Below are 26,808 nucleotides of genomic sequence, written 5' to 3' on the forward strand. Positions count from 1 at the left end.
CTGGGCAGCCTGTTCCAATGCCTCACAACCCTTTCTGTAAAGAAGTTCTTCCTAACATCTAACCTAAAACTCCCCTGGCTCAACTTAAGCCCATTCCCCCTCGTCCTGTCACCAGGCACGTGGGAGAACAGGCCAACCCCCACCTCTCTACAGCCTCCTTTAAGGTATCTGTAAAGAGCAATAAGGTCACCCCTGAGCCTCCTCTTCTCCAGGCTGAACAAGCCCAGCTCCCTCAGCCGCTCCTCGTAGGACTTGTTCTCCAGGCCCCTCACCAGCTTCGTCGCCCTTCTCTGCACCCGCTCAAGCACCTCCATGTCCTTCTTGTAGCGAGGGGCCCAAAACTGAACACAGTACTCGAGGTGCGGCCTCACCAGAGCTGAGTACAGGGGGACGATCACCTCCCTAGCCCTGCTGGTCACGCTGTTCCTAATACAAGCCAGGATGCCGTTGGCCTTCTTGGCCACCTGAGCACACTGCTGGCTCATATTCAGCCGACTGTCCACCATCACTCCCAGGTCCTTCTCTGCCTGGCAGCTCTCCAGGAGAAGAGCCAAAATGAATGGAGTTGCTGTGGTTTTACTGTGGGTGACAAAAATACAGTGAATACAGAAATACAGATCCCAGCAACCCATTTGACCTGCACATCCCTTTTTCTTAGAATCTCAGAATGGTCTGGGTTGGAAGAAGCCCATCTAATTCCACCCAACCTCCTGCCATGGGCAGGATACCACCCACCAGGCCACATTGCTCAAAGCCCCATCCAGCCTGGCCTTGGGCACTGCCAGGATGGGGCAGCCACAGCTCCTCTGGGCAGCCTGGGCCAGGGCCTCACCACCCTCAGAGTAAAGAATTTCTTCCTTTTATCTAATCTAAATCTACCCTTTTTTTAGTTTAAAGCCATTACCCCTTATCCTGTCACTACATTCCCTGACACAGAGCCCATCCCCATCTGTCCTGGCAGGCCGCTGTGAGGTCTCTCTGGAGCCTTCTCCTCTCCAGGCTGAACATCCCCAGCTCCCTCAGCCTGTCCCCACAGCAGAGGGGCTCCCTCCTCTGAAAATCCTCGTGGCCTCCTCTGGACTCACTCCAGCAGGTCCCTGTCCTTATGCTGGGGCTCAGCGCTGGGTGCAGGGCTCCAGGTGGGGTCTCAGGAGAGCAGAACAGAGGGAAACAATCCCCTCCCTTGCCCTGCTGTCCACGCTGCTGCTGATGCAGCCAAGGGATGATTTCGTTGGCTTTCTTGACTGCAGGTGCACACTGACAGCTCATGAGTGAGTTTTCATCTACCAGTACACCCAAGTCTTCTACAGGAGTGCTCTCAATTCACTCATCTGTACTCATGTTTGGGATTGCCCCAACCCAGGTGCAGGACCTTGCACTTGGCTTTGTTGAACCTCATGAGGTTCACGTGCCCATTTCTCAAGCCTGTCCAGGTCCCTACGGATGGCAGCCGGCAGCCCTTCATTCTTTTGTTATCAACTGCACCAATCAGCTTGGTGTCATCTGCAAACTTGCTGCAGGAGCACTTATTTTCTAGCTCTGCTGGGCTCCCACAAGTGGGGCACACCACGATGAGTTTCAAGGAGCCAGCTTGATTCCTATTCCTAATCTTTTTTTTTTTTTTTTAAAGAAGTTTGTATGCTCCTAGGTCTTCAGCATGTTAAATATTCACCAATTTTAATACTTGGAAACAGGTCTTTTGGCTTTCACTTCCTTTATGCTGCAGATGGGAGTTCATGTCCTGCCCAGAATTTGCAGGCAGGCAAAATAGCCCACGCAGTTCAGAATATGAGGATCTTCTTCCCAGGCTGCTGCCTTTTCCTTGGGGGCTTTTTAATGCTCCTTAAAGCCATAAATTTGTATCTCACCTTCCCACCTGTCCAAAGCAGTTAAACAGCCCTTCTGTCTTTGCTGTGCAAATTTGCAAAGGAGAGTTTGTCACAGAGGCCATAACATCCCACATCTTTTCTCAGCAGTGGAGCACAACCAGCACATTTGTTGTCACTTTCACCTGGACACTGAGCACCAGCACCAGGCAAAAATCCTCAAAATGCCTGCTGCAGTGACTTTCTGAAGGAAGGGAGGTGGTTGCATCTACCTGCTCAGAAAGGAGAAGGTGCAGGTATGGAGAAGGCATAACTACATAGCTCTGAGTCTGGACTTGGCTCTGCCATAAGCATGCCAGGTGATCTTGGGCAAAACAGTGGATTTCTTTGTGCCTCGGTTTCCCTTCTGGGCACTGGAAGTGACAATACAGCCAGTTTTTTCTCCCTAGTGCATTTTGGAGCAGGCTGTAGGTCTCTGGTGACTCATGTCTGCATCCTGCACAGCTCTCTGTTTCATGGATTTGTTGTCACTCTTCTGATGTGAACAGCAATAGTCGCAGTCACGCTGTGCTTTCATTTTTGACAATACTTTCAGAGTATTGTCAAGACAACCACTGTCTTGAGGCTCAGCTCCCCTTGTTTACATGCAGCAGTTGGCATGTCCAGCAGGACCGACCCCATCAGAAATCAGTCAGGAATATATTTTACCCCATCTTCAAACCTGAGTTACAGCGAAAGGGAGGGCAGGATGCGACCTTGGGTGCGTGTTTCCTGCACTGACTGGCTTTCTCTTTGTAGGATGGGATAGGCAGCTCCCTCCTGCTCTCATTGTGCTCACAGGAAAACAGGAACCACTGCCCTGCACCCGAGCTAAGGGCTGTCTCACCCGATATCCTGCCTCTGACCCTAGCCAGGAGCGGATGCTCGGTATAAGCATTGGGCTGTATAGCAGTATCCTTCCCTGGGTACATCCAGGCAGCAGTTTGGGAAGTTTCTGCTCTGGAGGATGCATTCAGCACCTTGGTGTTAAAGGCAGTACACGTCCTCCACGCTGCTTCTTCCTGGGTATGGCCTGGCCACAGCAGGACTGGTGACTAATGGCAGCTTCCTCCAGTGGCAGGCAGTCATATTCTTGATTTTAGCCCAGCATTTAAGGGCTGTCTTTCCTCATCTAATTTCTTCAGCCCTTTAACCATTTCACTTTCCTTCTTTCCTCTCCCTGTCCTGTCTGTTGGGCCAAATGTTACACAGCTCATCATCTTCCTTACCCCCGCTAAGGGTTTGTTGGAGGGTTTTGTTATCCTTGTGTTAGGTTTGCCAGGGGGTAACAAACTCCCCTCAAAACTCTCGGACTGATGCTTTCCCTAGCTGTTTTACCGAGAGAGCTCCTATATTTGCAAGGCTGCTGCATGCTGGCTTCTCTCCAAAACACTATAAATATTCACTCAGGGGAGAAAATAACCCTTTTATGGTGCCATGATATCTCAGTGGAGACCGCAGACAGTAATACCAAGAACCCCTTATCTACAGGCCAGGGGGGAAGTAATACCTAAACAATCAACAAACCAAGCACCTCAATATTGTTTGAGGATGGGAGAATAAATATTTCCAGGCCAGTCCTTGTGGGATATGCAGGGACTGGAGTAAGCTGAAGGCTGGGGGCCAGCAGGAAGCCAGACCTGCAGGTCCCACATCTCCACCGTCCCTTGTGTCCAGGCTGCAGGGGGGTTGGTTAGGCAGCAGTTTGCCCAAAGGGACATGCTTGAGACCTAGCAAGCCTAGTATCACCTCCTGTTTCACTTTTTGTGTTGCTGGAGGGGTCACTGGAAGGTGCAGGTGGTTCTTGGACCACCCAAAAGCAATCAATCCTATATATCAGTGCATATTTTTCCTGCCTAAAATGTCATGCTGAATGTAAGTGATTAGCATTTGGGAAAATATGCAGTGCGACACTACCTTCTTCGAATGATGCTGTCAAAATACTTAGTAATACATTTATTTTGTTAAAATAAACTATGTACAATAGAGGCTATTAATATGCAGTTACAATATACAATAATTACATGTTTAAAAGAGGATAAGCAAAAGAGTACAGAATCATGTGCAGTAAATAGGAAACTAATACTGTTTACATGATTTTTAAAATATGCAAAACAATTGCTGGAAAACTGTATTGCTTTGACTTGAATTTTGAAGACTTGGTTCATCTTTAGAAAGAGATATGGCACTCAGAAGTCAGACATAACGTTTTAGTACTCATCCTTTGGTTTTACCAGACCCATACTCCAGAGATATTGCACGTAGCAACTTTTAAGAGAGGAAACTTCAGTTGCTCACATCAAGTAAATGATGCTCTTTCTTAACTGGCTAAGAGCTGATGGGTGATGTGTTAGGCTCTGATTTGGGCTGAGGTCATTGCCTTTGCTTCATGAAAAAAATCAATGAGAATAACTTGTTGCACTGTATCTGTAAGTATTGCTGAAGTACTATGCTAAAAGAAAGGAAAGAAAATGTTCTTGTCTTTGTGTTCTCAGGGAAGCAGAGAATCTCTTTGCAGCGAAATGCCTGTACGTAACAAGTGCATCAACATCATGACAGGTTCGACTGGATTCAGTTATCCTTGCACTCGAGGACAGTCCAGGTCTGTCTCCCTGCTCTTCCTCTCTGCAGCCTTCCTCTTTGAAGCCCTCCTTTTCACAAGGGGGAGGCTTGGGGCTGGGGCAGCACGGCTGCTGTGCCGTGCCCTGCTCTGTGGCACATCCCACCCGGCAGCCTGGGCTCGCCACCTCAGGTCACTGCTGCTGAGGAGTGGAGATGACTGTGGCAGTGTCTTTCCTCTCTCACAAAGCTTTACGTTAATGCTTGTTAAAGGGTTAATATTTACAGGTTTGGGAAAAGTTTGGGCTTGTTTACTCCATATCGACAGGGTGGTTCGGTGCCTGCCGGTTCAGTAACGTTGTTAGAGCAGCTGCCTGTTTTGGGGAAGTGTGCTGGGAGAGACGGTACGACAGTCACACTGTGGACATGGCTTACGTCCAAACTACTCTGACAGACATCAGACAAAAATTTCTACACGCTATCAGTACAAATAACTGTTGTGCTGGACGATCTGGAAACTGTAGACTGGCGACAACTGTTTGCTGTGAATTCATTAGCCTCTGATCAAAGTCAGAATTTGCCAGAGCTGCTATCAGCGAGAGCTCAAAGTGATCTTTGGCACAACCAAATGCAAAATTCAATCTGGCGTGCTGAATGCTACCACTCCACTGGGATGAGATGAAATTTAATGACAGCAATGAGTGCAGTGTCAAACTCAGCAAAGATACCTATTTGTCTTGATATTACACTGCTAATGTAATGATTTTCATCTTTGGCTGCAGTAATGGTTGAAAGCAGGAGTTACAAATCCAGTCTCCAGAGCTTGAGCTTAAGATCAGATCAGATCAAAGTCTCCAGATGCCTAACTTCTTTAGGGAGTCAACAACCAGCAGCCAAAAAATATAGCAGATTCTTGGACCCGGCTCAGTGTATCTGTGTGCTCAAAGCTTGGGCAGCCACAGTAATAGGGCAGACAAAAAGGAAACGAGAAGATGCTCAAATGCTTTCCATGTTAGTCATGTGTGGACCCCACTGAAATTTTCCATTGTCTTCATGAGAAATGAAGCTGAAACACAGCACCTTTGAAAATCCCATCCTGAAATTATAGTTAAGAGAGTCAGCCAACCACTATGGCATTACGGTCTGAATATTCTGGAAGGAGCGGAGGGGGGATCATGCTCAAAATTATTTTTATTAGCACGTGTTTTCAAAGTCAAAGAGACCTTTCACCATTGATAGCAGTTCATATGAGCTTGTCCCTCTGCGTTATGTGGGTTTGTGAGCTCATTTTGCTCTTGCAGTAAGGTTCTGACTCTCTTTGTTGTTCTGTTGGAGCTCCTGTAACTACCTGGGAAAAAATAAATTCTTGTTCACAAGTTTCTGAAAGTTTTAACTGAAACAAAGAAAGTAGAATGAAAAAAACAAAATCGTCCTTGTTATGGGCACCCCCTTAATATCTTAAAATGAAATTTACATTTCAGGATCAAGCGGACAGTTACTCCGAACCCTGATTTTGCAGCTATTCGTGTTTTGTTTTGATAGGTGAGGAGAGCTGAGATCACAAGGCACTATTGAAGTCAGTGGGAGGCTTTTTCCTGCCCTCAGAGGGTCTTTATTCACTAAGAGGAAAATAGGCATTTATAGTAGAGGCTTGTTTTCATTTTTACACAGAGCACAACTGTGTCCGGAAATTATCTGACATAGGTTGCTCCGTGCTCACCTCCTGGCACAGTGAAAACTCCTCTAGTCCTGTAGAGATGTGAACCAAGAAAATATTCTATATTTTCCAGATAAATATGGAAGCAGGATGAAACAAATCACACATACTCTTTAGGCAAAAGGAAAATACAGGAGCAATGCATATGCAGCCAGATCGCTGCATTCAACCTGTTCATTAAACAAATGGTTCCTGGGCTTAAATGAACATATGTTGTATTGCTGCGGCGGAGAAGGCACATTTGCCTTCTCCATTTGTGTTTGTGTTTCAGACCAACCTGCCTTGAGACTGATGCCATTGCAATTTATTTTTAATCTGGAGGAGGTTTCAGTGCTGTGAATCAGGAGGTATTTGCTGTGCCGCTGGGAAAAAAAAAAAGCTGAAGAAAAGGTCATGGACTACAAGTAAGCTTTCATATCTGAATTAGAGGGATGTTTTTGTAAGGAAGTGCTAGCTCCCGTGGTGAAAATACATCTGCTAGACACATACTCTCGGTGTAATTGGCCAATGTGTCCCTTGCTGTGTACAACACTGGGTGTGATGAAGGGAGGCAGTGGTAGAAATTGTTTGCAAGAACTTCTACGTTTTCCAAGCTCCTGTAAAGGGCTCTCACTTTGGGTCTCCAGAGTCTTGGGACAGTATCTTGGATGAGATCTTGACAGCTGTGTTTGTTTTGAACTGAAGCAGTGCTTTAAAAGAGAAGAAGGGTGAGAAGTATCAGTGACAGCTGCTGAAATGATTGTTTCAGTGGTCCTGCTGGACTCTGTGTGGATTCTGCAGCTCCCACTTAGCACGAGAGGCTTCCTTTCTTGCCTACACTGACCCTTTGTGTCAGGCACTCTCCCGGTGTATTGATGGTGGAGAAGATTAGTGGCAGGTCCAGCGGGTGTCGAAGTCAAGGGAAAGGCCCACATTGTGCCTTTGGCACTAATTGAGCCTAATTCGAGGCAGCATGAGACAAAATCTTTTTATTTCTCAGTCTGATGCAATTGATTGTTCTTTGTGAGCTACACACTGCTGTGACAGGAGGTGTTCGCAGGGCAGGGAGGGAAGGTCTGGGAGTGTTTGGCACGCAGGACAGTCAGGGGGAGCTCAGCTTGGGAACTGCTCCCCTCCATTCCTGGAGGATATAGGCACACGGGGCTTACATCTGGCTGAACAAATGCTCTTGTATTGCACTGCGTAGTGTTGGAGCTTTGTTTCCACATCTTTCTTTGTCAGAGAACTTCAGGTTAACAACTCCCGATAGAACATCAAGGTTTCAGAAGAGGCCAAAGGAGATGGGTTTTCTAGGATCTAGCAGACTTCTTTTAAGTTGTGAGTGCATTAGGAATGGCAGCAGACTATTAGCAGGGGCAGCTCCGTCAGGAAAGGCTTTGACATCGTTTGCATTAAAAGGACACTGTCAAATAGGTTCCTGGGATGGTTTATAGCCTTTATACTACCCTGCTTCTGCTCCTTTGAAGGTGAAATCAGGGTCTGATTTCCAGCTTGTCTTACAATGAGAAAACCTATCTCCTTTCAGCTGGCAATCATTTATTGATTTTCTTTTCTTGTTACTAATGGTGCTTGAAAATAACTTGAAGTTTATATCTGCTGCCTTATGCCTGTGCTTGCACTGTGCCTGGTGTTTTGATATTTCTGAAAATAGGCTTTGCTGCCTGTTCACACACCATCTGTTGGCTTTTAGGAAAGGTATTAGGTATGACTTGCCAGATAGTCAATGAGTCTCCAGGCATCTGTCTATAATGCCTTTCTGAAGCCTGTTGCCCTGTGTTATTCCATCCTCCCCAAAACAGAAGGGTATCAGGGCAGATCCTTGAAAAAATGTCACATTTGCATGGATAAACGTGTGTACATAACACAGGCCTAATGTTTATGGGACCTGCGTTAGCCGTCCCATTATTTTTGTTGGAAGTGAAATTAAAGTTGGAAGTGAAATTAAAAATAAAAGGAGGACAGAGGTGATTTCTTAGTGGATTGTGACCACCCTCCCTCATTTCTAGCTCCCAAATGTCAAATTTTGGTTACAATCAGCTTGAAAAACTTATAACTGTACTGCTTCACAAACTTATGCACTTTGTTTTGTAAATACGAACAAAACCCTGGTTAGTCTTAATATTTTTACATGTATCTGCTTTCACAGTTATGTGATGATTTGTGCAGGTTGCTACTGTTTAATACATTAGGATAGGAGCATTTTAGCTTCTATATCACCATACGATTTTTTAGTCAATTTTCCTCAAACCACTGTAGTTACATTGGCGCAACAACTTCCTATTTGATTTTTGATTTTATGTGGCTATCCTATGCCATCCATTAATAGGCAGCCCTGATACAAGCGGCACACAGAAATATCATTTCAGTATTGTGGCTTTCTCTGATGCATGCCGGGAATGCTATATTGCACTTTGCCAGTGTGCTCATTATTTTGCGATAAGCTCAGCTGTCAGTCTGGATTTTTGTTTCCTCTGTATTTTGTGAAGCTCTAAGAATATCTGGCAGCTCCAACCTGAGTGTTTGCATTGCACTTCAGCTACAGCAGACTTCACTTACTTCAACCCGAGACTTGTGTACAGGCTAGTGCTCTACAGCAGCCTACATCAGCTGTAACAAAATCATCACCTATTTAATTTCCACTGAAGCAAAGAGCAGCACACTGGAAGCTCTAATTGTTTTCTCTGATATCTGTTGAAACCTTTTTTTTTTTTTTTTTTCTTCCCCAGTGGACTTTTAGTCACTCCTAGTTTCCTTAATAGTCTTCCAATACCTTTTTACACATTATAGTTGAGCTGATTGCTGGTGTCCCAGCTGTGTGATTGCTCACTGCTACACGTGTTGGGACAGCAGCACAGCCTCTGCGGCAAGACATGAGCTCCTTCACCAGGCTTCAGCTCTGTCCTCGCTCTGAGCTGTGTTGTATCAGGCAGTCCATTGGAAGCAAATGTCTGGGACATAATAGAATCAAATGTAATGTATGTAGGGCCAAGGCCAGCGGTAAGGAAATCTTTTTTTTTTTTTTTTGTATAGCTTTGAATTAGTGCAATTTTGTTTTCATCCACGCTTGTGTGCAGCAAGGAAGAGGTGGTGAGTGAAAGCCAGCTGGGTGAGAGGAGCAAGGCACTTAGCCCAGATTTGATTGCTCTTTTCACTAAAAAACATTGATCTCCACTTAGAAATGTTTTGAGGTGTCTGATCTGGTTTCTGTTGGTGTCCATGTCAAAATTCATGCTAGAGTGAAAGCAGGAGCTTGGATCCATAATCTTCAATGGGTGCAGGACTGGGCACTGCAGCATGCTCATTCCCTTCTCTGCACCAATGGTGAAGTTCCTATGATCCTGCTGAAGTCATTGATTCCTCAGATTAACACTGGGTCTATAATTCAGCACTGATGACAAGGGTTTTCTGGTTGCCTGTGTGCGCTCAGCCACATCACAGTGCTTCTGGAGAGGAGCAGGGCAAGGGGGCCCAGTACACGCCGGGGGGTACTCTTCTGTTAGCTGCTTACTCTGAGCACTTCTGGGATCACTAACTGCAGGTGCTGCTTTTGCAAGGAGTTACATTTGAGGTCTCAAAATCTGCATTTGCTGGCACTGTGATTTTCTGCTTGGCAAATGAAATCCACAACAAAATAGTCTCATGGAACTGCCAGGGTACCCGAAGGCAGATCCCCTTCGAGTTTGCCTCTGAGCATCTATGTTGCTGTGAAGTGCAAACATACAGGCTCCCTGGAAAGGCTTTAGAGTAAAGCACACTTTTTTTCAACAGCACTGGGAGCTTACAGGCAGCTTGTGCTCCCTCCAGGTCTGCACTTCCCACCTCTGTGCTGTGGGCTGCAGCCCATCATCCGCAGCCTGCCGGAGAGTCTGCTCCTGAGGACTGTGACTTGACCAGCACTTACCATAAGGAGAACGGAAAGTGGGAGCAAGGAAAGAAGTAATGAGTGAGAGGAGGGGGAACTACAGTAAATCACTGTGTTTATAACTCCGCTTTGGTAAGTTTTTTTTACATGAGATACTCTAAAAAAATCTTAAGGCACTTGGATCACCTTAAAACACTTGAGATCAACATGACCTTTGGCTTTTTGGTTTTTGCTATTTTCATCTGCTGGGTGAGATGCGGAAATCCAGCTGATCTATAAGGTGATTTTTCAGTTGCCATGGCAACGTGTCTCTTTGATGTTCTCACTTTGGAGAGGCGATTGTCGCATGCTGGGATTTCATGTCTAGGGCAATACTCTTTGGTGGCAGAACGTCTTTGTTTCAGTACATAAATGCTACAACTCTGTTCTTCCTTTCCCAGCTTATGGAAACGTGGCTCAGCCTGAACATTCCCCTGTAAAAATACAGTTATTTGCATTTTTAAGTTGTAAGAACATTCCTTAAGTCTGGAGGTAAATGTTGATCCATTTTGATAGCTTGGGTGCAGCAACATATGGACGCTGTGAAGTTTCACCATTAAATGAAAATAAACTGAATCACTCCACCTTTGCTTCCATGTAGTTTGAACAAACTGAAGTATATCCTGACCTAGCGAGCTTTAAAAAAGGAAAAGTAATTTAAAAGTACTTCCTAGCTATAGTGTACATCTTACATATTAGATTTCTACAGATCTCCATGTGCTTTCAGTCAGTTCAGATTCAATTCCTATGTACTGTAAATTCCTAATTTTGATCAATACTTGCTTAAGGCCACAAATGGAATTTCTCCCGTTTCTTTTACCACCTTTAATTCCTTGTTTGTTTGTTTGCTTGTTTTCCAAACACCTTCCCCTTATCCCTAAGGTGAAGAAGAATCGAGCAGGAGCAGGCATCCTGGTTTCTGTTGGCTCAGTGCAGTCCGCAGCAGTGGGAACAGGCTGCGTACGGCTCTGGAGGTTTAGGAAAGCACATAGACATGAGATGGCCTAGCGTGATACAGCTTGGAGGTTTCACAGAATGGAGGGCTCCTCTTTTGGTAAAAGGGACCCTTTTCTGGTCATGTTCCTCATTTCAGTTGCATGTGACTTTCATTGCCTTTCTAACCTGCTTGGTTTCACTGAACTCATCTCACTTTTCTTTCCAAGTGGCTTCACAAAATGGTGCAGCAGCGGTGGCACTTTGCACAACGCTTCTTCTTCTTCTTGGGATGGAAAATGGTGAGGATCGCTTCATCGAAGACAGTCTTAAGGCCTTTCTGTGTGAGCGCTGAGCACTCCAGGTAGCATTGTGCTCCGATCTGAAAGAGGAGAGAGAAGAAGTGAGCACCCACTGTTGGGAGAAGCAGAGTGATCTCATTCCAGCATCTTTGTATGTCCATGTGTCCTAACCATCAGAAAGGGAGGTGAGATTCTTGCTAGGTTTATATCTGGCTGCCTGTGGGATTGAAGGACAAACTCAGTGGTCATCCTGAGCAAGAGCAGGGATGATTAGGAACACCTGTATCTCACAGGGGGTTAAAGGAGCATGGAAATGCCCTGCAGGGCCCTCCAGAGATGGAGGGGGCTGCACCTGTGTCCTCCTGATGAACTTCTGGACCAGGGGCTTGGCTTCCCAACTGTGCAGCAGGGGGTCTTGAGGAGGTGCTGTCTTAATAGCATCTACCAAGTGTAGTCTAATTTGTCAGTGTGAAAAAGACCTGCTCTGTCTGTGTGTTGTTGCTACCAAGCATGGGGAAATGCAAGTTCCAGAGCGCTGGATCTCTGGCTGGGACGAACCAACAAACCCAGGGGAGCTTGCCTTGAATGAAAGACACCCAGTGGAAAGCTGTGATCGATCAATTTCCTGGGACCCCAGAGAAATGTGTTACCTCCTTAGCCAGCTTCACTCCATGCTCGTAGGTGAGTGGTTTCTCCTTCATGTAAAGCAGCCGAGCCAAAGTTTTGGGATCATCTCGAAGATCAATCTAGCAGAAAATACACAAACCCCATGCTCTGTAGCACCTTGCTGTAATTCTTGAAAGAGATATCTATAGATTTACAAACCCATCATATCTTCTCAGCCTCACATGGTAATTAAAAATGAATTACATTTTTTTTTCCTTTTATTTTTCTCTTTAAATTTTCTGTTTTACATGAACTAGTTCTCATTGGCCAGTTATCAGGGCACAGCTCAGGTGCAGTACAGGAAAGATGCATTTCTCAGTGGCTTTCACTATTCGTCTTGGAAGGGGTGGTAGAAGCCTGAGCCACATTAGAAAGGGAGGCTGCTGTGATCCTGCACTGCATCACCTGTAAAACACGGTGACAGACCAGACACACACAGCTCTGGCTGGCTGACTTGAAACAAAATCCTTTATTTCCATGGAAAATATCAAAGTGAAATGTTCTGGCATTTCAGACCCATCCATTGCTAGAACATGTGTTCCAAAGGATAATACTAATATTTTAAAATTGGTGTTTTAGATTAGTCCAGTGTTTGAAACAGTTTGAAAACTAAGCCAGTGTTTGAATAACTGGACTTTGCTATGGCATGAAGATTTTGGTTTTGCCCAGAGTTTGATCTCTTTCTTTGATTTGGCTTAGGTTACTCTCCGATGTTTGGACATTTTCCAGGCTGTAGTATACCTGCTCCAAACCCATGTTTAAGGCATTTTCATTTGACTGATAGGTTCATAGGTTTTAAGGCTGAAATAGAGTGTTCTGATAATTCAGTCTAACATCCACTAAAGCACAAGAGGGACAATGAGTCAGTAATTACAGTGTTGATGTAAGGCATGAGGGAGGCTGTTTCCATCCCTTGTCTCCAAGTAAGTTGTTTGGCTAATTATTCCCTTTCTTTAAATTTAGTTTAAAGTTTAGCTTCAGCTTCCGACTATAGATTTTGATGTGTGTGTGTTGTGTTCTTTTTCCCCTGCCAGAAATCTTGTCTCCATATAGGTATTTATACATTGAGACCACATTAACATAGATGTGAATAAAGAGATAGGATGAGTTTTGCCAGTTGTGACTAGCACAAAAGGACATCTGCATTTTGGATTCCATTCTTAGTCCTTGAGTTTTCTTCTAATGCTGAAGGCTGCCTGACTTTCACAGAAGAAGTTAAATAGGAAGCCTTTCCAGAGAGCTCAGCATCCACCCCCTGGCTCAGAGGCTGTAAGGACACCTGCGACAGCCGGCGGTGCCCCAAAGAAGCATTACCTGTGTTCCTATGAGGACGTAAGGCACATTGGGCATGCAGACTTTCAGCTCGGGGACCCACTCCTCCTGGACGTTGTGGTACGAGGCAGGGTTCACCACCGAAAAGCAGATCAAGAACACGTCCGTGTTGGGGTATGACAGGGGCCTCAGCTGGTTGTAGTCCTCCTGCCAAGGGAGAATGGGAAGTGTGTTATGGGATGGGGGATAACTGTGGATGGGGGCAGCCCTGGTTTACAGCCCTGGCTGTGAATTCCCTGCTGTGCTCTGCACACTTCAAGGGACAGCACGTTTCTGACTGGATTTAGTTTAAAGTCATCCTCCCTTTGACCCAACCAAGGGGAAGGAGAAGGTTTTTTTTTTGTTGTTGTTGTTGTTTTTGTTTTCTGGAGCTGTTTGAAATCGGAATACTTCATCTGAGACCTCTGTCCTTCAGTGAGGATGCTCCCTTGGTGCACTGGGGAAGTCAGGTGATGGAGATAACCTGCTGCTTTCTTCAAGCCAGAGTGTTTGTTGAATGACCTGTCTCACAAGTGTCACAGAAAGGCTTGGTTTGAATAAGGATTTACATGGTAAGAGGATGTGTTTGGACGTATCAGCCAAGAAAGGGTGGATATCTAGGTACAGGGAACGGCAGGAAAGGAAAACCAGAGACACTGGTGGGACCATTGGAGACTGAAGCTACGAAGTTTGTTATGTCAGTGTGGGCTGATGCTCAGTGCCTGGCAAAGGCCTTTCCTGTGTGCTTTCAGTTTAATCACTGCAAATCAGCCTCCTGAAATAGCCACGTGGTGGCAGCAAGCCCTCGAGGAATCTTGATTCAAAATTTTTTTGGGAAAGAAATTGGCTAAAGGTAAGCAGTTTCCATATTCCATACGTGTCTAATTAGAGGGGCCGGGACTTACTGTACCATTAAAATAATGAACTAAAAGCCACGAGTGCTCTGCCTAGCGGTGGCAGCTACAGAAGTGTGCATTTAACTGGAGTTTGCTTGTTCCTCCAGAGCCCCCAAAATATTATTTTTCAGGAGGAAAGGATATTCCTTATTCCTGATAAACCTTCCTGATTTGTGCTAGCAGCACAGAGCCCTGTATAAGCCATAAGGAGGGACAGCCACCTGTCACATAGCAGAGGTCAGGGCACACCAGAGCTCTTATGGATGTGCTTATGCACAAGCACAGATTTCATGAGTATGAGTTGACCCCATGCATCCCTGTCTCTAAGCTGCAGAAGCCTCCAGAACACATCAGGTGAGGACCCTGTCTCTCTTCCTGCTCACTCTGCTACAGGGGAAGGCTGCAAAACCTTGCAACAGACCTTTATGAAATAAAGCACATCAGGACCATTTCTCATTCAGAGACAGTTTGTTGTTGAAGTCAACCAATTAAATAATGTAAAAAAGGCGCTGGATGTTTGCCTGGGTTCGGGGCATATCTGGAGGTGTTGCAGCTAGTGATAGTGATGTTTGGGAAGGGATGTGAGTCTTCATACACGTGGGCTGTAGCTGATCATTAATTCGTTTTGCTGGCTCATGCTTGCATTTTTCTGGCTGTTGTTTGGAGAATGCAGGGCTTCCAGCCACACTGCCTGGCTACTGGTTTGGCATGGAAAGGCCAGCGCCAGGCCTGGCCTTGCTCTTAGGTTCCTGTGGCTTGCTGTGCCCGAGAAAGTTCAGCAAAACTTGTATTTTATTTATTTATTTTTTACTTTTTTTTCCCCCCACTGTCGTTTTTTTTTTTAAATTGCTGTTGTTTTTGTTTGTTTATTTGATCCCCCTGCATACACTTACTGTCATTAAAGCATTCCACACCTGAGTCCAGCTTGTAGAAAAAAAAAAGAAATAGAAAAGTAATTTTTTTTTTTTCTTCCTAGGACTTTTGTGCCAGGGAAGCAGAAAACCAGATACCCCAGATCTGGTGTCCCTGCCAGCTCTCCCTCCAGGCTGACGGAGGGTCCTGCTGCAGGAGTACATTCTCCAATTGTTATTTCATTAGCATGTGTTTTATAGCATTGTAACGGCAAGTGCTATTTTTGGCTATGACTTCACACCAATGCCTTTGGAAAGCCACACAGCACAAGGAGAAGGAGGGAGGAAACAACCCAGATGATCTGTCGTTATAGCTTGAGCATGTGGGAAGCATCATCCCTCCAGCCTCCACGCAGATACAATCTAGTCATCGAGAAGTGATTCACACTCCAAGTTTTGACTAGATGGCCACGTCTGCTGGACCCAAGTCTGAGATGGAAACAATCCTGAGGAGCTGGAAATGTCGCCTGGAGGCAGGTGGTGCTCTGGCTAGTTTGAAGCAGGAGATGGCAAGATGACTGTGGAGGGACGGAGGGAGGGGTGAGGTTTGTCAGCCAAATGGACTTATGTTTTTTTTTTGGCTCAGAAGGACAAATAAGAGGATGTGTTGCTGAGGAAATGGGTGGCAGGTGGAACTGTCAGCCCTTCAAAACACACAGAAATATTAAGGCACTGGGTAAAATCTGATTGAGATCTGAATATAACTCCAGTCTCATTTGCAGGGGCTTGCAGAGCTGCCAGATCATGACAGACAGTCTCAGAGCTCCACGTTTGTGATGCAGAAAAGAAAGTTGCACAAGCACTTCTCAAATTTCTGATGCAGGACAAGGACTTCGTTCTTATTTTGGGTCTGGCTTTTGGATTGTCTGTTTGCACCTTGAAAACAGAAGGGGTGAGTGGACTGTAACTAGCATGGAGCTAGGCATGAAGTGACCTCTGCTGCCTACAGACACATGATAGGAATAAAACAATGCGAAACGCAGAGCATAAAGTCCTGAGCTCTGCTGAGTACAGCTTTTTCTGGAAGTGATAGTCTGTTGTGATGCAGTTTTTGACCTCTGCATACTGCTGTGAAGTACAGCCTGTAACGAGTGGCCTTTGGCTGACAGGAGAGTCTCCTTCTGCATGGTTTATGAATTTCATAGCAGTCGTGGACAAAAACATGCAGATAAGGAGTGCTCCTGAATGCAGAGCCCAGCACCCTGAGCTGCTCTGTCCCAGTTGCAACCTCCCATATCTGCTTTCCTCTCCTGCTGCCTCCAGTGACAGCTCTGACAGGAGGAGCTGGTGGACATTCCCTGTCTGGGAAGGACCCATGACCCCCTCCCTCTCTCCCTTGCTGGCATTTTGGAGGTAGGAGAGGAAAATTTCATTGTGAACATGTGGTGCTCCTGGTACCTTCCCTTGCCCTTCTCCTGGCAGAGCAAGGCAGTGAGAAATTCTGCCCCCATATATCCAGGGGGTGAACGCAGCCCCCAGACCAGGGCTCTTCTTCAGCCTCACAGTGCACCCAGCACAGGCAGTGGAAGCAGTAAAAACATCACATCTGCAAGTTAGCAGGGGGTACAGGCTCTCCTGTAATGGACATCCTTGGCCTGGGTGTTGGGATGCGGGAATGGGTGCCGAGCTGCCTGGGTTAACATTTAAAAAGTTGATAGCTGGTGACCAATAGCCTGGTGCTATGTTATGTTAGTTTTCTGGTGTTGGAAACTGTAATTCTTCTCTGTATCTCCAATGCCACCATGTGGTAAGTGGAAGAAAATACTGACTTTTGCAAAACGCTGTACCTGCTGTAGAGGATAGGTATATGGGAGGCTGAACAGCCTCATCAGGCTTTGTTTTTTGCCTAGACAAAATTCCATCTTGGGGATGTGTGTATGTTTTACTGCTGAACCAGAACGAAACCTACGTGTAAAATAATAAAAAGTAGGTCAGCGGTTCAACCATTACAGCTTTACATTTTTAATATATATTGTTAATGTTGAAATAAATTTTAACAAATTTAAATTATTAATATCTGTTAAGCAGGCAAATATTTGTTAAACAAGCAAACAAAAAACACAAAAGCACAACAGCACAAGCAGCAAAACCCAATATGTGACAGTAACAAACAAATCATAGGACAGGAAACATAGATGATCTGTAGTAGTTTACCTGCCCTGCAGTGTCGTAAAGTCCCAGCAAGTGCTGCTGTCCTCCCACAGTCACAGTTACTGAAAGAGAGAAGCAGAGAGATGCTGTTTATGCACAAGGCAGTGGACTCGGTTTTGTGACCTTTTAATCCTAAAATGCCCATACACCCCTGTGGTAGACATTGATGTGTGTCTTGCGGTATGCACCCTAAACCAAACGTATAGATTCAACCCAAATCGAAGGGCACCTAAAGTCACAACTAAAGCAAATGCTTTTGCAAAATTATTTGCTGCTGTGTCTGCAGCCACCAGATGATGCCCCCATGGTGCTAGGACTTAAAAGCAAAGGATTCACCTCACTGCTGTGTGTGTTTGGTAGGTTTGTCATGGTTTGTTCAAAGTGGTTTTTATTCTTTTGTTCATTCCAGGCTGTGACACAGTGAAGCATTCAGAAAGGGGTGATGCTCAGTTGGTTTTGGAGGTGCAGTGCCTGTCCTGTGTCATGCAATTACAGGTAAAATGTTAGTGCTTAACATGGAGATGTGTGATGGATGCTTTGAAGGACAGAGAGGAAGAGGAGCACTAATGTTTGCAGGGATGTTGAACAGATTCTGTTGCAGTTGAAGAGAAGCATGGCTTGGTTTAGTGATCACCCTCAGGATGTTTACTCCTTCAGCTGAAATCATGTTGGACTTCATTCTGAGCCCATCAGCATGGATGAAAATGTTTTGTTATTGCTTCTGAATGAACCCTGTTATTAGCTGATCTCTGTAATTAGGGTTATTTTGTGTCACGGGTATGATATGTATTAATGACCATTGAATCTTTAACCAGTTAACCAGTTAAACAGTGAATCTCCTTAAGTCGTTACTACTCAACAGGAAAGAAGGGGGGAATCTGGTTCCACCCATTAACCAGTGGAAGATGTTAAACATTCATTAGGAAAGTTGCTCAAAATAATGTTACTCTCACAGCCCATGGACTGTTACTTGTTTTAAAGCATGAGGAACATAGAGTTACAACTTAGGGGAGGCCAAGACTGGCACCATTGTCTGATCACAACTTAGTGAGGGCTGGGAAAGATTTATAGTTACTTTTGCCAAAGAGGAGGTTTGAAAATGTCAGATTTTTTTTTTTTTAAATTATTATTATTTTTTTAAGTGGTGAGAGCTTTGTAAGAGAAAAGCACCTACCAGTTTTTAGAATGTAATAGCTCCTAGACTGGCAAACAAAGTCCTGCTTGAAATCTCCTAGACTTGAAGTCTCTGTCAGTGTGTGTCGGACAGACCGATTATTCAGCAGCTTTACTTGCTTGCAAAGCGATGCGGTAATTTTGCAAGCACATATACAGAGCAAAACTGACATCCTGAACGTACAAAGGCTCAGCAAGGACCAGACTTGCTGATGAGAGCACAACAGGCCACTATGGGGTCTGCCTTGTAATTGGAAAGAGGAGAAAGAGAAGATAGAAAAGGGTCCAAGAATTCTCCTTCAGCTCCTCGCTTTGGGAGGTTGCTTGTATGCCGTGCAACTCCTATTGGGAACTTGAAACTGCGCTAGGTGTTGGCCATGGAGCTACCACAAATGCATGAGGGCATGAGGTCCATGCCATGGGTGGAAGAGCCCAGGACTGTAATTTTTGGTGGTGTTTAGGACTGCAAGCGAGCATCAGTCGCACTGTCAGTCCTTGGTTGAATTTGTATGGAGTCTGCAGACCACCTCCAAAGCACCTCCATGTTCCAAAGCCCACCTCCACGTTCATGTGGCAGCTGTGTGGAGGTGCAGGTGGCCTAACATTACCAGCTTTGTTTCTGATGCTGGCTAACCCTGAACATAGGCAGAGTGAGCTGGGTTCTGCTTGCAGAAGATCAACTCAGATCTTCAGTGTTTTAAACACTGAGAAGTTACACTGAAATTCACTCAGGCTGATGTGAAGTTTTGCTGGCCCATCTCTTGGTGCCTTCTGACCAACAGAGCTACACTGGCAAAAAGCCCCAGTGCAGATGCAAATTGCTCCCTTGCTGCGGGAGTTGCTATGGCTTGGAGACTAACCCTTTGGATAGCAGTCCAAGACATCTCTGATACGTGGCATATCCATAAGGATGTGCTGCAACGGTTCCTAGGTTATTTTCTGTGCTCTGTGGTCCATGAAATCATGGTGAATATTTCACAGTGGGTCTGTGAAGTCACACTGAACAGTTGCTGATAGTTTGCACACCTCCGTTTGGCTCTTGGTGGTATTCTGGAATGGCTGAGGTGGAATTAAGAGGTCACTACTTTTCACCTACACAAGGGCTAAGAAATTTCAGAAAAATACACCACAAGTCTACCCAGCTTGCACATCATTTTTAATTCTCCTTAGAGCATCCTGCTGTGAATTTCTAGATGGCAACACACATTTCTTTTTCCTTTTTTCCCCATTCATCTTTGTATTTTCTTGTTCCTTGTTCTAATCTATCTCATCACTGGAGGATATCCCACCTATGCACATCACCTCTCTAAGTTCACAGCTACAACCCCAGCAGAACAGTTTTGCTGGCATAACTTCAGCAACAGCAAACTGCTGTATTTGGATCCCTGGCTCCAAATGCAGAGGCGACCAAATGGCCCACACTGACAAGTCAAGTAATTTCTGGCTCTTCCAACAGTGTTGTCTAGATTAACGTATTAGTGCTGAAATTTCTACCACAGCAAAACGGATGCCAAAATAAATGGGTTTTGCCTGTGAAAGCATCATGGTATTTTTATACTAAAAGTTTATCTGTCTGTCTTTGTCAGGCAGAAGACCATTCAGCATGTCCACTCGGTAGGTCATATTTATTAGCTGAGATTTTTCTGCTAGATCCGTAGGTCTTGCTTTTGGCTTTATCTTGGTTTACTCTTACTTACCCTGTCATTATCGTTTCCTGTTCTCCAGTGGCCAGGCCTATAGGAAGCCAACAGTGAATTCTTTTGCGGTCATGGGGGTAACATGGGCTCATTTACAGGCTTGTGATCTAAGTTTTATGAGTAGTCTTGGAGTAACCCGATAAATATGAACTCTTCTCGCCATTTACCGGCTGTTCTGATTTAAACAGATTGATGAATCAGAGTGTATATTCTTAGGATTACAAACCTGGAAGACAATCTTACAGCATTTTGGTTGTATTGCACTTAAATGGCATGGCCTTTAACAGCAAGTACAGTGGGGTCAGCAATAAAACATGGCCAAATACTTCAGGAGCCCTGGTTCTGCTTTAGCTCCAGTTTGTGTGGTGTCAGACTACACAACAGTGCAGACATTTTCCTCCTTTCACTTGGTGGTTTTAACCAAGTGCAGGATGGGCAAAACAATGCTTTAAAAATGTTTGTTGAATCATAACTTGGCTAGGTATTGCTTACTGGAGTTTGAGTGGCAATTTTGGGTCACCTCCAGGGCTTTGTTGCAGGTCTGTACCTGTTTTTTTTGTTTTGTTTTGTTTTGTTTTGCTAATGGGCCTAAACAGGCTGTCCTGCTTGGAGGCCACAGCAGAAAGGTAGTGCTAGATGGAGTTGCTGGGCTGGGTCTGGTGTGTGGACACTGAACTGGTCTGAGTTTGGAAGCTCTGTTTTTCAGTAAGTGATCTGTTTGGGGATAATCTGACCCTCTTTTTCAATGTTCTTGTGGCCTGTGTTTCTCCAGATTCACCTGTCAATTGTCAGTCTTTACCAAGCTCTTTCCCTGTTGTGTTTCATTTCCTTGCAGCAAAGCTCTTGCTACTTTGTGGGACTGAATCATGCCTTTGGAAGAACCATTCAGCAATGCTCATGGTCTGCGCTGATGTAAATGGTCTGCAACCCTTCCAGAATCTCTTCTGCTTGATTAATGGCATGAAGTAACAAGTAAGTCTCTGGTATGACACCAAACTAGGATACAGTAGTTCAGATGCCCTTTGCTTAGGTACAGGGAAGTGGACATGCACATCACGAGGAATTTTTCCATGCCTTTGAAATGCTTGCAGAATCAAAGGGTTGTGAAACCAGTAGTCAGCATATATGCCATAGTTTAGGCAATGTCTAATGTGATAGCACATGGGAGAAGTCATCTATTTATTCTAGTGCCTTACTGCCAACAAATTAAGGTCCAGCTGCTTTGGAGAGAGATGCCAGGAGCCTGACAGCAAGCAGAGACAGCAGTACCTGTATGGTACTGCTGGATGGAAAGACTTTCTCATTTTTTGGGGCAAATTATTCTGTCAAGCCTTGAATGGTCATAGGAGCCACTTTATGCCCTTGCTTTCAAGCTTTGACATTTAAATTTGTGTATTTTTCTGTTTACTATGATCATACGTACCAGATGCATGTTACTTTACATAGACTAATGGACATCAGTATAACAACTACAATTCAGGTTGACCTGCTGGAAGTGGAAATGCCCCAGTGTTTTTTTCCAGCTGGGAAAGAGGGTAAAAATCAGTAAGATGGAAGAGCAGAAGTGCATGTTTTTGTCAGCTGCAGTGGAATTTAGATGGAAGTTTTGAGTTCTTACTGTTTTAAGGGATGGGTAAACTCTTGACCAAAATTTTCATTTCTGGATAGAGATGTCTTCACAATGTATGCCTTACAGATTTCCTTTCACTTCCAAAGGCCCTTGTTCATGGAGGCCTTGCTCAAGAGGAAACAATACTCTCAACTTCAGCTTGTGCCCAGTTTCAGAATGCTACTGTAAACCAAACTTCTTTGTAAGTTGTCTTCTTATTTTAATTCATAATCCCTAAATTGGGGTCTTTATGGCTGAAATGTGAGGATCTTTTGTGCTCCACTTAGGGTTCGAAACCCAAACATGCCTCAAAGACGTTTAGGTCTCTAATTCCCTTTGTTTCCCACACCTAAGTAGCCACTGGGACTACATGTTCCAGGCTTTAAAAAATAGCATTTTGGATATTCAACAAGAATACAAAGTCATTGTGGGTAGTGTGTCAGGTGCATTCATGAATCAAGGAGTAATGCTTTTAAAATAAAAAATAGTAGATTAGATCAGATATTAGGAAGAAATTCTTTACTGTGAGGGTGGCAAGGCCGTGGCACAGGCTGCCCAGAGAAGCTGTGGATGCCCCATCCTTGGAAGTGTTCAAGGTCAGGCTGGATGGGGTTTTGAGCAATGTGGTCTAGTGGGAGGTGTCCCTGCCCATGGCAGGTGGGTTAGAACTATGTGATCTTTAAGGTCTCTTCCAACCCAAACCCTTCTGTGATTCTATGAACACACTCATGGCAGATGAGAAGCAGTGTTACAAGACCCCTGGCTCACCCTGGGCCTGCAAGTGCCCCATGACTCAAGCCTGGGTCATTCTCTGCTCCCACATGTGTGCATTGTCTCCGGGAAATCAAGTCACACGTTGCTCATGGCATGTTCCCTAATTTCCTCCTTTGTGACAAACAAGATCTGATTACGGGAAAACTGATTTCTACTCAAACTTATTCTGCCGCTTGAGTATATTCTTTCTGAAAGGAAAGCCAAAAGCATGCTGTTTTGCCCTGTAATTGGCCTAAATACTGTACTTTAGATGTAAATTGTACTAAATGCCTTTCTTTAATTACTCCTGTAATCATCTACTACCGGCTTGTACAGGCCTTTGCTAGCCAGCATTTTTCAAAAGAAGGGCTCTGAGTAAACCTCACCATTTGCTGTCACCTCATCAATGGATGAGATCTATGTTCTGCTGAGCAAAGATGTTTGCCCATCTGATATTTACAATATCTGAAAAACATTTCCAGTCTGCTCCCTGAGGTGGGAGCACAGAGAGGCCTCCAGGGCCAGGATTCAGCTGATTTTACTCAGTGGAGCTGTTGGTCTAATGAGGTGGTGAAGAATTTGCTTTGTCTGTAGGCCACAGACATTTAGTGATTTTAAAGCCAGATAGGATTCATAGAATCATTTTTTTTCTGCTCTAAATAGCTTATCTAGTGTCTTCCTACAAGGCATATTTTCTTGTTCTTAGATCATTCCTGTAGCTCTATTCCAAATACTTTTTTTCAAGCAGTCACTAGGATGAGACAGTGTGGTCTAGCAAGAGTTTTACTAACGATCTAGCCAGCAGTAACATGACTTTCCCATTTCTACCTGTCATTCCTCAACTGCTGACATAAAGCTTGCATTGGTTGATTGTTCTCATTTTCTCATTATTTAAGTCTTGCAGTAGTTTTTTTTTTTTTTCTTTTTTTTCTTTTCTTAAGGCCAAAGTCAAGTTATTCCTGGCTTTTCAGTATTTAGTATTTTTATTACTATTTAGTATTTTTAAGTCTGCAATTGCATGGAAAACCTGGAGACTGACTCAAATGCCCTCTGAAGCTTCACAAGGTGGGAGGCAAATAGCCATGTGGAGTCCTTCAAAGTTCTAGTGGTATGGAAGTCAACGTTACAGATTTCTGAAAGTCTGGGTTTGACTATGCAGAGACAAGCTTTGTCAGCAGGATGTTTCAGGTTCTTCTGGAAGCATCTGAGATGCAATATCTAAACATTTTTCAAAGTTCCCTTTCCAGGCAACTCTAAACTGCCTCTAGGGATTGCTCTTCCCCTTGGGCTCTAATTTGTCTCATCTCCACCATGATTAGGGTTGAGCAAAGACAGGCAGAAGGATATGTGCAACAAGCATCCCCTCTCCTTGAATGCTGTCTGCATCAGTTTTAGGACTCCAGTAGAATTAGTGGGAAAATGCCCAACCCTGACCTCCATTGCAGCTGCACTGGGAAAGCAGTCCAGCACCGAGTAACAGCTCTATTGTCCCGTTCTGCAACAGGAATGGATTCATCCATACAGAGCCATCCCACAAAAAGATTTATGATTTACTTCATTTTGTTGTTTTTATTTTATCATCTTGCGAAGAAAGAGGCCATAGATTAATAACGTGCCCACAGCTCTCCACAGCTGTGTATTTGCTGTGCAGAGACAGCTAACAGAAGAGAGGTACCGGTCCACCAATCACTTTTATTAAGAATCATAGAATTATAGAATGAATTCAAACAGCTGATAAGAGGTGCTGCAAATCTTCCAAAGTGCATTGAGAAGATAGATTTCAGTGTTAGCCAACCTACATGACAAAGAACACAAAAGCAGTGGAAGTGGATTAGGAAGATCAAGCAGAGTGATTCTGGTCCAGAAATGGTTGAAAGAAAATGGAAGTTCCCAACGCTTTCAGAACAAGCACAACACTAAAACATGAGCCAGCTTCTTCCCAGTCTGGGACATTACTTATTTATAGACATCATGAATGAAGTTGATTTATCGGAATCATTGACCTCATTGTTTGTAAAATCAGCACTGGAGGATTTCCCCTGCTTCTCAGTAAGTTATTGCTCTGCTAATCAATCTTTGAACAAATTCAGCTTTGCCAATAGCAGAATCCAAGGGGCTTTGGAGTCTCTGCAAGAAAAGCTGTGCCCAGTTCCTCCAGTAATACAGTCCTGAGGGAGCTGTTGGGACCTCAGTGTTGTGCAAAGCTGTGTTAGATGGAAAAGACTACCATGATTGTAGTGCTTTGGGAACTGAGGAACAACTGACATCGTGTCTGAGAGTGTTTTGTTAGGTTTCATTCTGTCTAAATATAGGGCTCTGCACTGCAGCAGACTGGTAGGTGCTTCCTGAGTAGTTCAGCTCCCTGTGCATCATCAGCTGTCCACATGGAAGGCAGTTCTGCTCCTGAGTTGTGAACTAGTAATAACTGCTTAAGTTATTACTTAATGCACTAAATTTGCAGGCAAGCAGACTTCGTTGTGTGCACTTCGGTGATACTGTAGTTAAGGGTCTTTTTACTCTTTACTTAAAGTAATAGCTCTAAATCCAAGCAAATGTTAGACAGAGGAACAATGTAGCATTAAGTAGTATAAATAGAAAGAACCTGAACATATTATTAAAAATACTATGATCACTCCTAAACAATGAAGAATACTAGATGTCGTCTTAACCCTGATGGAGGGGAAGTGCCCTTCATGATATCATGCGGTTTTTGTGGCATTGAGACGAGTGAAAGAACAAAACTTTGGCTGTGACTGCAGTGTGAGCCTATCCAAAAAATGAAAGGCAGAATGTAGATTATTATCTATATCTGTATTTTTAGCTCTATGAAATATTTTTAAAGTTTCCATTACCATAGCACTGTGTCTAGGAATACATGTTTTGCTGGAGCTGGGGTTATGGCTCAAGTCAATAGCAGAGGCTATTGTACTAGAGTTCTGAGATAATTAAGAGTTACTGATAATTGGAACAATCTTATTAGTATTCTAGCTGTCTGTGCTGACCTGTCTTGCAGAAGACCAGATGCCATGGCATTTTCATTTATTTTAACACAGATGAAGTCAGTCAAGACTCTTTAAATCAGCTCTTTATTGAAACCTAATTCTGCAACGGATGTATTTGGAGTCTCTTAACAGTGATGCTGAGAGCATGGTAAGTAGAGCAAGGAGTGTGAATTTTTCTCCAGAGAGAGAAGGTGGGAACAAAGGGAGTGTTTGAGTGTTTGCTGAGTTCCTCTCTCCTGTCCGTGTATGGCAAAAGTCATTTCTCTAACTGCAACTGAGTGCTGGGGAAAAGACTATCTCCAAAGTTATGACAAGTATCTGGTTATCAAGGGAACAAGAGACTTGATAAATCACATTGAAATAAATGGAAGATTAGGGACAAAATGAGACAAATCTCACTGAAATGTGCGCAGGCAATTCACAGGTTGTTTCACAAAATAATTCCAGAGGCTGTCTGCACGGTTGGTGGAATCAAGGCAGCTCTCTACTGCTTCTCTCCTTGCACTGCTTGAGGGTCAGAGCCAGATTTATTTATTTATTTTGCCTGAGAGGGAGAGAAAAGCAGTCTGGAGAGACAAAGCTCGCTAATAGCATCATCTGTTAGACACTGCTGTCTCCCTAAAAACAGTGATGATCTGCCATTGTCTCTGCTAGATGGCAGCAGGAGCTGAGCTAATGCTGATGGAAGGGCACAAAATCCAGAGATCCCAGGTGCTTGCTAAGAGGGACTTCAGCAAAGGCATTTTAATCCTCACCAGTAGGTTGCATTATTTGAGGACTGAGGCTGACAAGTTGGGGATCTTTCATTTCTAGGAGTGCTGAAGAGTTCCTGGTTAAGAATGGCCAAGGAGCATCTTGGTGTGTGCTGGCCAAGCTGGTTCTCAGGGCCACCCCAAATTAATCAGCATTAGTAATTGTGGTAGAACAGCCAAGGAGTGAAGTGCATGGAGCTGTATTTCCCAGAACAGCCTGATATCGGGGAAATACGACTGACGTGCAGGAATACAAACCGGGAAGCAATCACCAGCTTGGCTGCTGTCTGTACAGAGAGCCTGGGTCTCCTGTTGCTTACATGCAGGTGCCAGGGAAGCTGAGCAGATCTGCCTTGAGCTGGCTGCAGTACCTGATGCAAAGATGTGGGTTGTGATGGGCTGAGGTGTGTTTGGATGCTGAATTTGGGCACACAGCCACATGGATGTCCCCAAGGCATCGCCACGTGCGTTTGAGCAAGTCCCCCACCATCAGACCTGTTCTGCTCAGCGAGCAAAGAGGTGCCTCAGGCATCAATTCAGGTTATGGCAGCATAATTAAAAACAGCATCTTTGGTGCTTGAAAATCAAGTACCTAATTCTGGGATTTTGG

The 26,808-nt window shown here is 44.5% G+C and overlaps 1 protein-coding gene across 1 annotated transcript in view; it reads right to left on the reverse strand.

The window, feature by feature from the left end:
- Positions 1-3,806: 3,806 nt before the first annotated feature.
- Positions 3,807-26,808, reverse strand: part of RHOJ (ras homolog family member J) — a 55,016-nt gene continuing 32,014 nt past the window's right edge. Inside the window, exons 2-5 of the mRNA XM_084522822.1 lie at positions 17,216-17,274; positions 13,258-13,422; positions 11,928-12,023; positions 3,807-11,357 (exon numbers count right to left, since the gene is read on the reverse strand). Of these exons, the coding sequence (XP_084378948.1) occupies positions 11,211-11,357; positions 11,928-12,023; positions 13,258-13,422; positions 17,216-17,274 (467 nt within the window). The 3' untranslated portion in view covers positions 3,807-11,210. The remainder of the gene's footprint in view (positions 11,358-11,927; positions 12,024-13,257; positions 13,423-17,215; positions 17,275-26,808) is intronic.

Source organism: Aythya ferina, assembly GCF_964211825.1.
Source record: "Aythya ferina genome assembly, chromosome: 5".
Classification (NCBI taxonomy): Eukaryota; Metazoa; Chordata; class Aves; order Anseriformes; family Anatidae; genus Aythya; species Aythya ferina.